The sequence below is a fragment of the Mus caroli genome, chromosome 2 (assembly GCF_900094665.2).
Source record: "Mus caroli chromosome 2, CAROLI_EIJ_v1.1, whole genome shotgun sequence".
In the NCBI taxonomy this organism is placed as follows: domain Eukaryota; kingdom Metazoa; phylum Chordata; class Mammalia; order Rodentia; family Muridae; genus Mus; species Mus caroli.
The window spans coordinates 21,852,393-21,865,484 of record NC_034571.1 but is presented as its reverse complement, the minus strand read 5'-3'; the positions used below and the strand labels follow the sequence as shown (position 1 = coordinate 21,865,484).

The window sequence follows — 13,092 nt, the reverse complement described above, 5'->3', positions numbered from 1 at the left end:
CACTGTAGACCAGGCTGGCCTCGAACTCAGAAATCCACCTGCCTCTGCCTCCCGAGTGCTGGGATTAAAGGCGTGCGCCACCACGCCCGGCTTTAATCTGCTTTTAACAGTTTATTTTATGATACAGGCTCAGTGATTGTAATTGTATAAATGTAAATATATGTAAGCATATACTTACATATATTTGTTGTTGTTGTTATTCTAGAATCTCTCTTTTGTTCTTTTTCAGTTTATCACTTTTTCTATATTAAAAGTACTTTTACTTTTCTGCCTTGGCTGTCAGTTTTGCTTATCACTTCCTGTGACTTAGGGTCAGGGTACCTGAGCCTAGCTTTCTTTGAGTTTGCTAGGCTTCCTGAGCTGGCCTTGAACTTACCAGGATCTTCCTGTCTCAGCCTCTAGTGCATAGTATAAGCATATACCATATATCTGATGTGACCAGTGGCCGATGCCATAACACACAGCTGTGTTGAAACTTTCACAGTTGTTGCAATTCTGGTTTTAAGCAAATGGGTCTCTTGAGGTGGCCAGGCCATTATATACACACCTGATATACCTTCCCTCTGTTTTGGAATCTCTTCCCTACTCTCTCTGGTCATCCTCCTGGCCTCTGACTAGAAGCTCAGCATGCACACTTAAGGCTACACTATACAGAGAGGCTGTGGTGTGCTTGTCCCTGATGTATGTAGGTTTGGTGACTCTCCCTGGTGTGTTTGGGTAGAGTAGGTATGGCCTTACAATTACCAAGTTTCTCCTGACCACCACTTAGTTCCTTTGGTATTCTCTTCCTTGCATGCATAGCATGGGGTGACCACCAGTCTGTCTTGCCCAGCTTCCATTGTCACTGTGTCCTTCTGGTCCCCACATGGCAGCCTCTTCAGAATGCCCCCCTTTAGCCATATGTCCATAATGGAGCTCCTCCTAATACCATGGCCATCTTCTGAGCCACAGCTCCTAATTTAGTAACAGATCCTGTGACTGGCTGGTGTCCAGGCCCGTCTTCTACTCTCTGTGCAGGAAGCGGCAGCAGACATTATTTCCGGGGCCTCTTTCCATTATCTCCTTACTCAGCCTGTTCTAATTTATCCTGCTCTGTGCTTTCAGAGTATATAAACCTAATGACAGTTCCACCAAAGGCACAGTACACGTAGCACATACTCAGTTAAGGACCTGTTGAATGAATTAGTGAAGCATCATATTTGTTTTTCCTATGCTGTTCTGAACTGTGTTATTTCTTTAAATTGTCTGATGAGAGTCATTGTCATGTTTTTCTCTTGTTTGCCTAAGCTGGGCTCTGTGCACACTCCAGTGTGATGCTCCTTGTCATGGAAGTTGCCTACTGTTTTTGTGTCCTCTTCAGAGTCTCAGAGCCTTTGCTGACGGTGATGGCCTTCCACCTCCTTTTGGTGGCCTAGCATATTCATATATTTCCTGGTTCATGCAGGTACTCAATAATTGTTTAATTAGTGATTTGTAAATTACTGTCTTTGTCTTTTGTAGAGAAATATGTCACCTGAAACAGGTTCAGAATGCATTTACAATGCCTTTGTAGTGTTTTGTAATGTTTTATCATCATCCTTATCATTTTAAAATTATGTATGTATGTGTATGTGTGTTGCAGGGGCAGGGGGTTGTGCATATAAATATATTGTCCATGGAGGCCAGACAGAGTGTTGGAACTTTCCAGGCAAACAGTTATAAGCTGCCTGACATGGGGTGTGGCAATCAATCTTGGGTCCTCTGTGAGAGCAATACTTGTTTTTAACCATTGAGTCATTTCTGTAGCCCTTTGTCTCTTTTTTAAAAGAACAACTACTGACTGCTAGCTATTAGACAGATAGATGTGTGCAAACATAGCTTCTGAACTGAGCATTATCTTGGAACAGTCACTGTCCTGGTAGACTGGGAGGACTGGTGCTCTCTTACTGAGCTGAGGACAGTTTCTCTCCTGAAGGGCCACAAGGAGAGGTTCTGTTGCTGAGTGGGCTGAAGCGCCCTAAGACTGGGTTGGAGGGAGCTCACAGGTGTGGTAGTCCTGCTGCGGCTAGGCTTGTTGTCTACCTACATAAGTGCTCTGGGTTTCTGTCAGGACTCTGAAGTGCTCCAGAATGATTGTACAGGGCCCAATCCAGTGTGCCAGGAACATGAACCATGTTAGGTTGATTGTTTGCAAGTGGCCCAGGGCAACATTCCTCTTGGATGTTTGGCCTGGCTGCTTTTTCTGTCTTGCTAGCTTCCAAGTTCAGGCTGCTTATGTCTTTATAACTGTGTCAGTGAGCTCCCGCATCTTCCCTGGGCTTCCCTGTATCTGTCAAACGCCAGCTCTTGGTTGTGCTTCTGTGGTGTACCATCGTCTCCTTCCTCTTAACAGTGAGACTCTGTGCGGTCCCTCCTGAGCTGTGCTCTTCTGTTCTTAGAGAGGAACCTTACTGGAACTCTCCCATCCAGGTGAGATGGGAGAGTAGCTTGGACAGCCAATCTGGCTTGAGGTATTACAGACATTAGATGGAACTGTATATAGGTAGTTCAGAGGAGGTGGCTGGGACTAAGTATACATATTGGGATAGGCACACATCCATGTATTTTCAAGTCTCAAGGTGGATAAAGTCTCCTAGGAGTGAAGTAAAATGTGTTCTTGGAATTCTGAACATGCAAGAAGTTATGGGCTGGAAGTTAGGTAGAGGGTAGCTCTGCTAGACACTTAAAGAAAGTGCAGGCCTAAGATGACTCCTGTCTCCTTTTCCTAGCAGCAAAACAAATTTGGAACTTGGCCTCCCTAGCTCAGATCCTTACTTGATTTTACCAGTTCAGAACCAGATCCTACAGTTTCACAGACCCTGTGTTCTGTGCCTCTCAGCTCTGTTCCATGGGACTTCTCAGTCTTAAGTGTGGTGTGGCCCTCCCCTCTTTTTGTCTTACTCACATGTCGTTATAGCTCAGAAACAATCAGAAGGGAGCAAGAGAGAGGATGCTGGGGTAGGAGGAAGCAGCCCCTGAAAAGCTGACCTTTTCTCAGTGTGGTTCTATACCTGGCACAGGCAGGAGTGAGTGTGGATGGTATCCTATTGTTCTGATGAAGCACCATGACCAAAAGCAAGAAGAAGGGAAAGAAGGTGGGGAAGAAGGGAAAGGTTTACTTGGCTTACACTTCCATACCACTGTTCATTATTGATAGAAGTTAGGATAGAAACTCAAACAGGGCAGGAACCTGGAGGCAGGAGCTGATGCAGAGAGGCTATGGAGGGGTGCTGCTTACTGGCTTGCTCAACCTGCTTCTAACAGAACCCAGGACCACCTCCTCAGGTGGCACCGCTTACAATGGGTTAATCAATCACTAAGAAAATGAGTCATACATAAGGGTACATACCTGTAATCCTAGCACTCAGGAGGCAGGAGCAGGTAGATCTCCTATTAGTTTGAGGCAAGCACAGTCTACATAGTGAGTTCCATGACAGCCAGAGGTACAAAATGAGGCCCTGTCTGGTGGTGGGAAGGGGAGGGGGAGAGGGATGAGGCATGGGGGAAGAAAATGCCCTTAGAGGCTTTTCTGCAGCCTGATCTAATGGAGGCATTTTCTTAATTGAGGGTCCCTCCTCTCATATGACTTTAGCTTGTGTCAAGTTGACATAAAACTAGCTAGCACAAATGTCCACTGATTGTGGGGTGGGGTAGCATCATCTAGTGTGTTTCTACATGTTTATTTGAATGCTGGGTGTGGTGGGTTTTCTTAAGCAGCTCTTCTTGGTAATGCCAGCTTTCTTAACTCTTCTGTTTGAGAAGACTGAACTCTCCATTCTCTTTAGTTGGGGATACAGAGATGCCAAAGATCCCCGGGCCCTGGATAAAGGAATGAGATTCTTCAGGATTTTGGGCTTTCCACAAAGGATAGCTGTTGTTATCCTACAAGTTGAGGGCAGTGCCAAGAGGGCACAGAGTCAGTGGTAGCACATATGGCTCTCTGGTGATGTATGAAAGGCCAGATTGTAGTTGGGTCCTGTCTTCTGTGACATTGGACATGCTACGTCCTTTTTCTGTGCTTCAGTTTTCTTGTCTGTAATATGGGCACATTAGTCATTACTCCTGATTCACTAGATTGTGATTAAACAGTATGCTGCCTGAACCAAAGATAATGGAAAGCTGGTTGCCATGTTCCGTTATGGTTAGTGGTTATAGTGGCAGCAGACTTGGCGTACTTCCTAAACAAAAGCTGTTTGGTCTCTGCTTGTTACCTGACCTTGACTTTGGAAAGAAGATAAGCAGAGCTCCCTTCCCAGAATGAATGTCATTGTACCATAGCCCCTTCTTTAATCCAATGGCATCTTGGTTTCTTTTGAGCCCTCTAGCATCCCAGGAAATTTGTGCTTGCATCCCACCATCATTCAGATTATGCTGGCCTTTGCACAAATGCCTCATATTGCCTCTGTCGTGCTAATGAGGCTGTTAGTTGACCCTAGATCTTTGTGTGTTGTGTGCTCTACCTTGGCTGGGATTTTGCTGGACGGTGCTTTTGTGTGTTCTCATCTAGCTGGTGATGCTTGAGACTGGACTGTGCATGTCCACTCACCCAGTGCTCTCTCCTGCCATAGACAACATCCCTGAGGATCTCCGAGACCCGTTTTACATCGACCAGTATGAGCAGGAGCACATTAAGCCACCCGTTATTAAGCTTCTCCTGTCCAGTGAGCTGTATTGCCGTGTCTGCAGCCTCATCCTAAAAGGGGACCAGGTGGCTACCTTGCAAGGACACCAGTCTGTCATCCAGGCCCTGTCCCGGAAGGGCATCTATGTGATGGAGAGTGATGATACCCCTGTGACAGATGCTGACCTCAGCCAGGCACCTATTAAGATGGTGAGTGTCTGACAGGCATTCCTTCTGTTCCCTTGGCTGAGCAGGCAAGACTCAGTGCCCTTCCATTAGGGTTAGATGGTGAGGTTTGCCAATGTGTATTGGTGGACCTTAATGACAGACCTGCATTTTAAAGAATGTCATCATTCTGGAAAGAGCAGCTTGCTTTCGGATTTTCTTCTCACTGAAGATATAGTGTAGCAGGGCACACCACTGCAGAGCCTTCCTGTTGGATATCTGCACTCAGCCAGAATCTGTTGCTATGTTCTCAGAGGCTATGCCTCTGCAGATTAGCCCAGCACCTAGCATGCTATGGCTATTTTCACTCAGTCGGGTGATGTGTGGGTCAAGAGAAAGCTCTGAAGAGACTGAAGGTAGAGTGTGATACAAAGAGAGCCTTGGTGCCATTCCAGAGCCTTTGGGGCAGAGGAAGCGGGCAGCTTTCCAAAACATATAGTCTGCTGGCAAGAGATTAGGACCATGGACCATTACTGCATGGCGAAACAGTGCCAGGGATGGACAGGCCTCAGCCAGTGCTGTCCTTGGCGGGGAAGGCAAGGCAGAAAGTTTTCGTGCATTGGGACCTGCAAGATGTTTAGGATGCTGATTGCAGCCTCTGTCCCCAGAGTGGCCACATGGCGATGGTGGATGCCCTGATGATGGCCTACACTGTGGAGATGATCAGCATTGAGAAGGTGGTGGCCAGTGTCAAGCGCTTTTCTACATTCAGCGCCTCAAAAGAACTTCCTTATGACCTCGAGGATGCCATGGTATTCTGGATCAATAAGGTGAGTACTTGTTTAGCTCTCTGCCTGATTGAGAGCTGTCTGCTTCTTGTTCTCCATATTGGGACTTGCCACTAGAGTTTGTCATTTGGAACTGCATGGTACTTTATCCAGCTAGGTGTCCAATAGACAGTCCTTATTCCTGAGCGCTGAGAGTTAAGCGAGATGGGTTTGTATATGAGGATGTGCATGTGTGTGTGGTTACAACTAATAGGTTTCATTTTTAGCTTAAGGTACTTATATATAAGTTCATGTTCATGATTTTTTGCTGATAGTTATTGGGGAGGAATCAAGTTTCTTGTGTCTGTTTATCAGTGTGTATCTGTATTCATGTGAGAGTACAGATACACACATGACATGGCAAGCCTGTGGAAGAAAATCTCAGGTGTTGGTCCTTGTCTTGTACCTTGTTTGAGAGAAGGTCCACCTGCCATTTTGTTGTAGGAGCACTGAGATTGCTGCGGTGCTGGGTTTACTGTGCTGTGCTGGTTGGTTTTAGGGCATCTTGGCATAAGCTAAAGTCATTTTGTAAGAGGGAATCTCACTTGAAAAAAATACCCTCACTAGATTGGCTGATAAACAAGCCTCTAGTACATTTTTTCTATTGATGACTGTTCAGGTAGGGCTCAGCTCATCGTGGGTGGTGCCACCCTGGGCTGGTGGCCTTAGGGTTATAAGAAAGTAGGCAGAGCTAGCCAGTGGTTAGCATTCCTCCATGCCTCTGTTTTAGTTCTTGCATCCAGGTTCTTTCCCTGCTGGAGTTCCTGTTCTGAAGTTCTTCAGTGATGTAGAAGAAATATAAGATAAAATAAATCCTCCCTCCCAAGTTGCTTTTGCTCATGGTGTTTAATCACAGCAGAAATTGTAACTAGAACACATGGTTAAAGCTTTGGTTCCTTGTGCTTGCTCAGGACTACTTCATGCACCCACTGAGATCCCTCTCCTCTTTGAGAAAGGTAGCTCAGGTAGGCCTTGAACTGACTATGTAGTTGAGGATGACCTTGAACTCTTGGTTCTTTTGCCTCCTAAGTCCTGGGACAGACATACAGACATATGCCATCATATCGGGCTCATCCATGTAGTACTTCAAGGAAATACACTGTATTTTTGTCTTCTGACTTGTCACTCTTAGACAGTGTGTGCAGATTTGGGATTGTGGAAAATGAGGTGCACTTGCTCACGTAGCCTTCCATCCCTGTCTTGGGTTACAGACACATTGGCACTTCACTGTTAGACTTTAAATTACTGCGCTTTGGTATCTGCTTATACAGCCATATTTCCATTCTAGAACCATCCTTTGTTCTTCTTGTTTCAGTTTTTACAAATCTTTCTCTTTTTCTTACCTAATATTTGTATTTGTTGTTCATGGTTTGTTATTTCCTTAGCATTTCCACAGTAACTTACAGCCCTCTTTTGACTGGTTTTTCCTGGTGTGGCTTCTCTGGTGTTTGTAAGCTTCTGCCTGGTTGGAGTCATCAGATGCAGTTTGTGCTTCTGGCTAATGTTATCCTTACTCTGCATCCAGGGTGAATTACCTAGCATCCAGCAAGATGGAGCTCTTTTGCAGCCTTCACTAGATTGCATATGTTCTTAAAGGTCCTCGCCATAACTTCACAGGGCCCTTAACAAGCATTGAAGTACTGTAGAGTATTGAATGTCTTTCCTTGTGGCATCCCTTTGGGACCTTGTTCTTCTCTAGCTTAGATAATGGAGGCCTTTTCTGCCATCCTGGACTCCTTTTCTCCTCCTGACTTGAGGTGCAGTTGATGAAGCCTTTCTGCAGAACACCACACCTGCTTTGATTCCATCCTGTCTGGTCACTGGAAGGTAGAGCTGAGCAGGCAGTATCATCCTGGTCGTCTCTGCTGGCCTGACATGAATCATCTTTGATGGACACTTGGGTCCTCTTTATCTCCTGGGTGCTCTGAGTTGGCCCATGGCCCATTTTTTGGGGGCTCTTTTAAATTTTTTGGTGAGTGTGTTATATACATATTTGTTTTTGTGTGCATATGCATCTATATATGTGTGCCAGCATAAGTAAAAGACGTCAAGAGTCGTAAATCTCTTGCCACCCAAGGTTTTTTTTTTTTTTTTTTTTTTAACTAGGGGCTCACACTGAACATAGAGCTTCCTAATGAATTGGAATGCCTGGCCAGCAAGTCCTAGGTCATCCTGTGACTGTCTCAAGGACTCAGAGTTTTGTGGGTGCTGAGGATCTGAAATTAGGTCTTCATGTTTACACAGCAAGTTCTTCATCTACTCAGTCATCTTCAAAAGTTTACTGATAGCCTGTGGTTTAAAACTCCCTACTGAGTCAGCCGATGGTGGTATGAACCTCCCAGCACTCAGGAGGCAGAGGCAGGTGGATCTCTGAGTTCGAGGCCAGCCTGGTCTCAGAGGAAGTTCCAGGACAGCCAGGGCTACACAGAGGAACTCTGTATGGAAAAAAAAAAAAAGGCAAACAAAACAAACAAACAAAAAATCTTCTCTGTACTGAAACTTAACCTAGGTTCCACATGTGGCGATTCCTTGCATTTTAAGCAGCGATGATAGATACCCTCTTAACAGCCACTGCAGTCAAGGCAGCTCTTCTCTCACACTCAGTGCTGCTTTGGATCCTTTTGCAGTCAGCCCCTCCCCCAGGCCCGGGCTTATACTTACCTGCTTTCTTAATGGGATTAGTTTTGCTTCATCCAGGTTTTGCTTAAAATGTTCTTGAACTTGGCTTCTTTCGCTGAACCAAATGTATCTATAAGTAGTTTGGTTTTGTTTATGCCTTGTAGAATTTCTTTATAGGATTGTGTCATGATTTGTCTGTCATTAACCTGTTGATTGACACCTACATGTTTTCCAGCTTTTGTCTATTTTGAATAAAGCTGCTGGGGCATTTGGGTGTGTCTAGATGCTGCTGCTCTTTCTTTAAGTGAGTACTTGGCAGCATTGCTATGTCTAACATAGTTGCTTAAGATAAAGGTCTTAAGCTTCTTTTTTTGACAGGGTTTTACTCTATAGACCAGGATGTCCTTGAACTCACCAACTGCCTCTGATACCAAGTGCTGAGACTAAAGTCTTGTTCCACATCAAGCATTTATACTTAAGTTTCTAGAAACAAACTGCCAGAATATTTTCTAAGGGAACACCTTTTAAAATTCAGGTACAGAGTACAAATCTTTTGGTTCTAACTGTTATCAGTACTCCATCAGGTCTTTGGTTTGGGGCCATTTGTGTAGTAGAGTCTCAGGTGTTTCCTTGATTTTTTTCTTTTTGCAAGTCCTTGTTTGAATCTTTTACACAACTTTTATTTATTTATTTTGTGTGTGTGTTTGAGATAGAGTCTTCCTTTGTAGCTGAAGCTGGCTTGGGACTCTGAAGCCTAGGCTGGCCTTAAACTTTTGGTCTTTCTTCTTCAGTCTCTTGAATGTTGTGATTACAAGTGAGTAACATCATTCTTGGTCTAGACCAGTTTTTTTTTGTTTTGTTTTTTTTTTTGTTTTTTTTTTTGTTTTTTTTCAAGACAGGGTTTCTCTGTGTAGCCTTGGCTGTCCTGGCACTCACTTTGTATACCAGGCTGACCTCGAACTCAGAGATCTGCCTGCCTCTGCCTCCCAAGTACTGGGATTAAAGGCGTGTGCCACCACGCCCGGCTAGACCAGTTTTAAATTGTGCTCTTTGTCTTAATATAGTTGCAAGAATATGTATGTACCTTGTTAGGAATGTATCCTGACTTGCTTTTCTTAGTTTTGACTTTTTACCATTTCTTAGTAGTTGCTGCCTCAAAGCAGAGGTTTCTGGGATTTTGAAGCCCAGTTTACATTTTTTTCCCTTAAGAGATTTCTGCCCTGCCCCAAGACTGGAAGGGTTTGCTTCCTTTCTTCCTCCTAGTGGTTTGGTGGTCTTTGCTCTTCTCCTGAGCTTTCTGATGCCCTGGTGTTTATATACTGTGTATGAAGCAGGGAAGGTATGCAGTGCCCTGCTTTTTTCACAGACAGAGAGCAGTTAGAGACTCCCCAGAGCAGAGATTTTTTTTTTCTCTGCACGTTACTGTAGCAGTGGCTCTGTTGGGACCTAGGTGAGCTGCACAGGCAAGTGTCTCTAGACACACTCCATTGACCTGTGTGACTAGTTCCATGGTGACTTGAGGTGACTGTAAGCTTATACACAGTACTCTGTAATAATGACTTACATTTAAACAATACATGTCTTTGAACTGAATTTTTTAAAATTAAAGAGTTGTTTTAGCTCTCGTAGGTTGCATGTTCTCATGAATTTTAGAATCAACTTGTTGGTTTCTATAAAAAGCACTTGTAGGGATCTAGATCAGTGGGGCTATGGCTATGCTGTTACCCTGTAAGGAACGCAGTTCATTACCATACTTTTGTTCACTAATTATCCCCAGGGAAATTTAATTTCAGTGTTTTAAGTTGTGCTGTAAGTGATGTTTCTTAGTTTCATTTCCAGGTGCTTGTTGATAATCAATAGAAAGCCAGTTAAATTAAAAAGTGCGTTTCTCTTCTCTTGTGGAATGTGGAGTAGACGTGGTAGAATAAGGTATATTGTTTGTCCCTGACCCTCAGGACCCACAGAACTGTCTGCAGCTTTTTTCTTCTAATGCATTTCTTTTTCTTGTTTTGATATTAGGATGATGCAGACTCAAAAAGAGATATGGGATGTTTTTCTTTTTCTGTTCTGTGTAGTAATTTGACTATGATTTGTTTTCATTTCATTCTGAAACCTTTGGGCTGGCTGGTGAAGCTATCTGGGCCTGGAGATTGTGTGTGTGTGTGTGTGTGTGTGTGTGTGTGTGTGTGTGTGTATGATGTATATGTAGTTGTGAAAACTTCTATATACATTAAGTTATTTAGATTTTTAAATCTAATTTTGTGTCAGTTTTGATAATTTGTGGCTTTTACAGGGTTCATTTTAAGTTGTTATTAGCATAAAGTTTATTGATGTTTATCCTTCGGGTAAATGTATCTGCAGTCTCTAGTGACCCTGTCTTTGTTTCCTGATACTGATCATGGCTTCTTTCTACCTTGTTTTTTTTTTTTTTTCCTAGTTTACCAACTTTATTATCTTCAGACATTGCACATCTGTGCTGTTTAATGTTTTTTTTTTCTTTTACCTTTATTTTTTTTACTATTCTTTTTTTGTTTTCATTTCATTTTTACTCAGTCCGTCTGTCTGTCTATCTGTGTGACTATCTATAGACAGGTTCTAACTCTTTAGACCAAGCTGGCCTTGAGTTCTTGGCATTTTTCCGGTCTTAGCCACAATGTTTACCTTTTACATGTTATTGGCACATAGCAACTGAGTGTATTTGTGCAGTGTGGTGCGATCTTCCAGCATCATGTAATGGTCATATTCATATGTATAGCATAGCCAGCATCTCAGGCATTCATTGTCAGAGCTGAGCAATAGCACAGTGACAGAGATGCTTGTCTAGTTCTGTTCTCAGCACTAAACTAAAAACAAGCAAAATAAAGTGTTCCAGCTAGTGGAAGCATCATACACACTCTCTTCACGTGTCGTTAAGGTAGAGAGCAAGTTCATTCAAACTTGCTTTGCTTCTTGTGTATGAGGTACGAGGTGTGGTGCTCACCCTCTGAGCAGAGCTTTGCTCTGTCTCGTGTACTTGAGTATACTGCATTTCTTTTAAAATAGTATCAATCTTGGTGATTTCTTGTTTTATCAGTGCATTATCTGAAAAGACTTTGTTTTTAATTTTTAGTATTTAGAGGGAAATCATTCCAGATACATTTTTCTGTTTTGGATTTTATTTTGTTTTTTTCAAGTCAGGGTTTCTCTGTCTAGCCTTGACTGTCCTGGAACTCACTGTGTAAACCAGGCTAACTTGGAACTCAAGAGATTTGCCTGCTTCTGCCTCCTGAATGCTGGGATTAAAGGTGTGTATCATCATACACAGCCTTTTTACTCCGCTGTCTTTCTGTTTAAGTGGATCCTCGAGCACACTGTAAGTTTGCCATTTTCATGTATTCATTTGATAACATCTGCCTTGTCATTAGAGTGTTAGACCAGTTAGATTGCTCTGATTGTCCATGTGGTTGAATTCTACCTTCTGGCTTGATGGCTGCTTATCTTGTCTCCTTTTTTTTTTTTTTTTTAAACCAACCTCCCTCCCTCCTTACTTGTTGTAGTTCTCCATTATTTTACAGAGTTGCTGTAGGTTCTGCCCTGTGCTGTTGTGTTGCCAGGGGCTACTGAGACCAGAGTGATGTATTAACGATAGTAGATCTGCTTTTCTCCTGGGACTTTGACCTTGTCACATTCATTTGGTGGTAACCCTACCCAGTTCTGTTCTTTCTGTTTTCAGTAGTCATTTATTTGTGTGTTTATTTGTTAGTTTGTACTAGTTGCCACTGTAGCTGTGGAGGCTGGTGCTGACCAATGCTTTTTGGTCCTTGTGTCCTCTCTGATTGTGAAGGACTAGCAGTGCACAGTGGCTGTGCAGTGTCCACACTGCAAAAAGATAAGAGATACGAAGTTCTTGATGTTTTAAGGATATACAGTCTTTTTTTTTTTTTTTAAAAGGACATTTGTGTGTGTGTATGTGTGTGTGTGTGCTTGCACGCATGGTAGGGGTCTTATGTGTATTTGTAAGTGCAGGTACATACCCAGACTAGGAGAAGATGTCTGTCTGTTTTTCACTGAACCTGGAATTTCCCATTGTTTTTTGGCTAGACTGGCTGGCCAGCTAATATTTTTCAATTTACTTTTCATCTGTTTGGTTTGTTTGGTTGAGGTTGAATTTAAACTGATTTTCTTGCCTCTACCTCCCAAGTGTTACACCTGGGTTTATGTGGTGCTGTGAATTGAACCTAGGGCCTTGTGAATGTTATGCACTCTACCCACTGAATTGTACAACTTCTTCCCTTTTTTTAGAGACAAGATTTTGCTGTTTATTTTAAGTTGGCCTAAACTTACTATATGCTCAGATCGGGCCTCAAGCTTTCAGCAGACTCCCAAGTGCTGGGATAACTTATCTTGCCCAGCTTAGTTTTGCTCTTGTACACTTTTTAGCAGTATCTCAGACTTGTAGGGGCTCCTGAGTCCCATTTGCATAACTGGCTGTACATTTCTAGCTGCATTTCCCTACCACCTAGTAACTGTTGTAGTGAATTTTTATAGCCTGGTTATGAGTTCACTAAGCTTTGACTCTCCTGAAAAAGACTGTTAGATGTCTTCCCCAGGTGCTGCACCTTTGTAAGAGACAATGGTTGGCAGTCTCTCTTTTTGGATGAAGATGTTGCTTTCCAGTTTCAGGGTGCGCATAGGAGGCTAAAATGGCAGTTCCTGTCCTAGTTAATGTTTTAAAAGTTAGTACTGACTGTCATGGTCAGCTTCACACCCCCACTCAGAAGATGGGGTGGTGTCTTGGGTAACTGCCCTCTACCCTTCCTGTCTGTTTCTCAAACCCATTCTTTTTTTTTTTTTTTTGGTTTT

General features: G+C 43.2%; 1 protein-coding gene across 4 annotated transcripts in view; it reads left to right on the top strand.

Moving 5' to 3' along the window:
* The window catches only part of Camsap1 (calmodulin regulated spectrin associated protein 1), a 59,317-nt gene that overhangs the window by 11,727 nt on the left and 34,498 nt on the right, over positions 1 to 13,092 (top strand). For all 4 annotated transcript variants that reach the window (XM_021183950.1, XM_029473025.1, XM_029473024.1 and 1 more), the window contains exons 2-3: positions 4,587 to 4,849; positions 5,473 to 5,634. In XM_021183950.1, the coding sequence (XP_021039609.1) occupies positions 4,587 to 4,849; positions 5,473 to 5,634 (425 nt within the window). The remainder of the gene's footprint in view (positions 1 to 4,586; positions 4,850 to 5,472; positions 5,635 to 13,092) is intronic.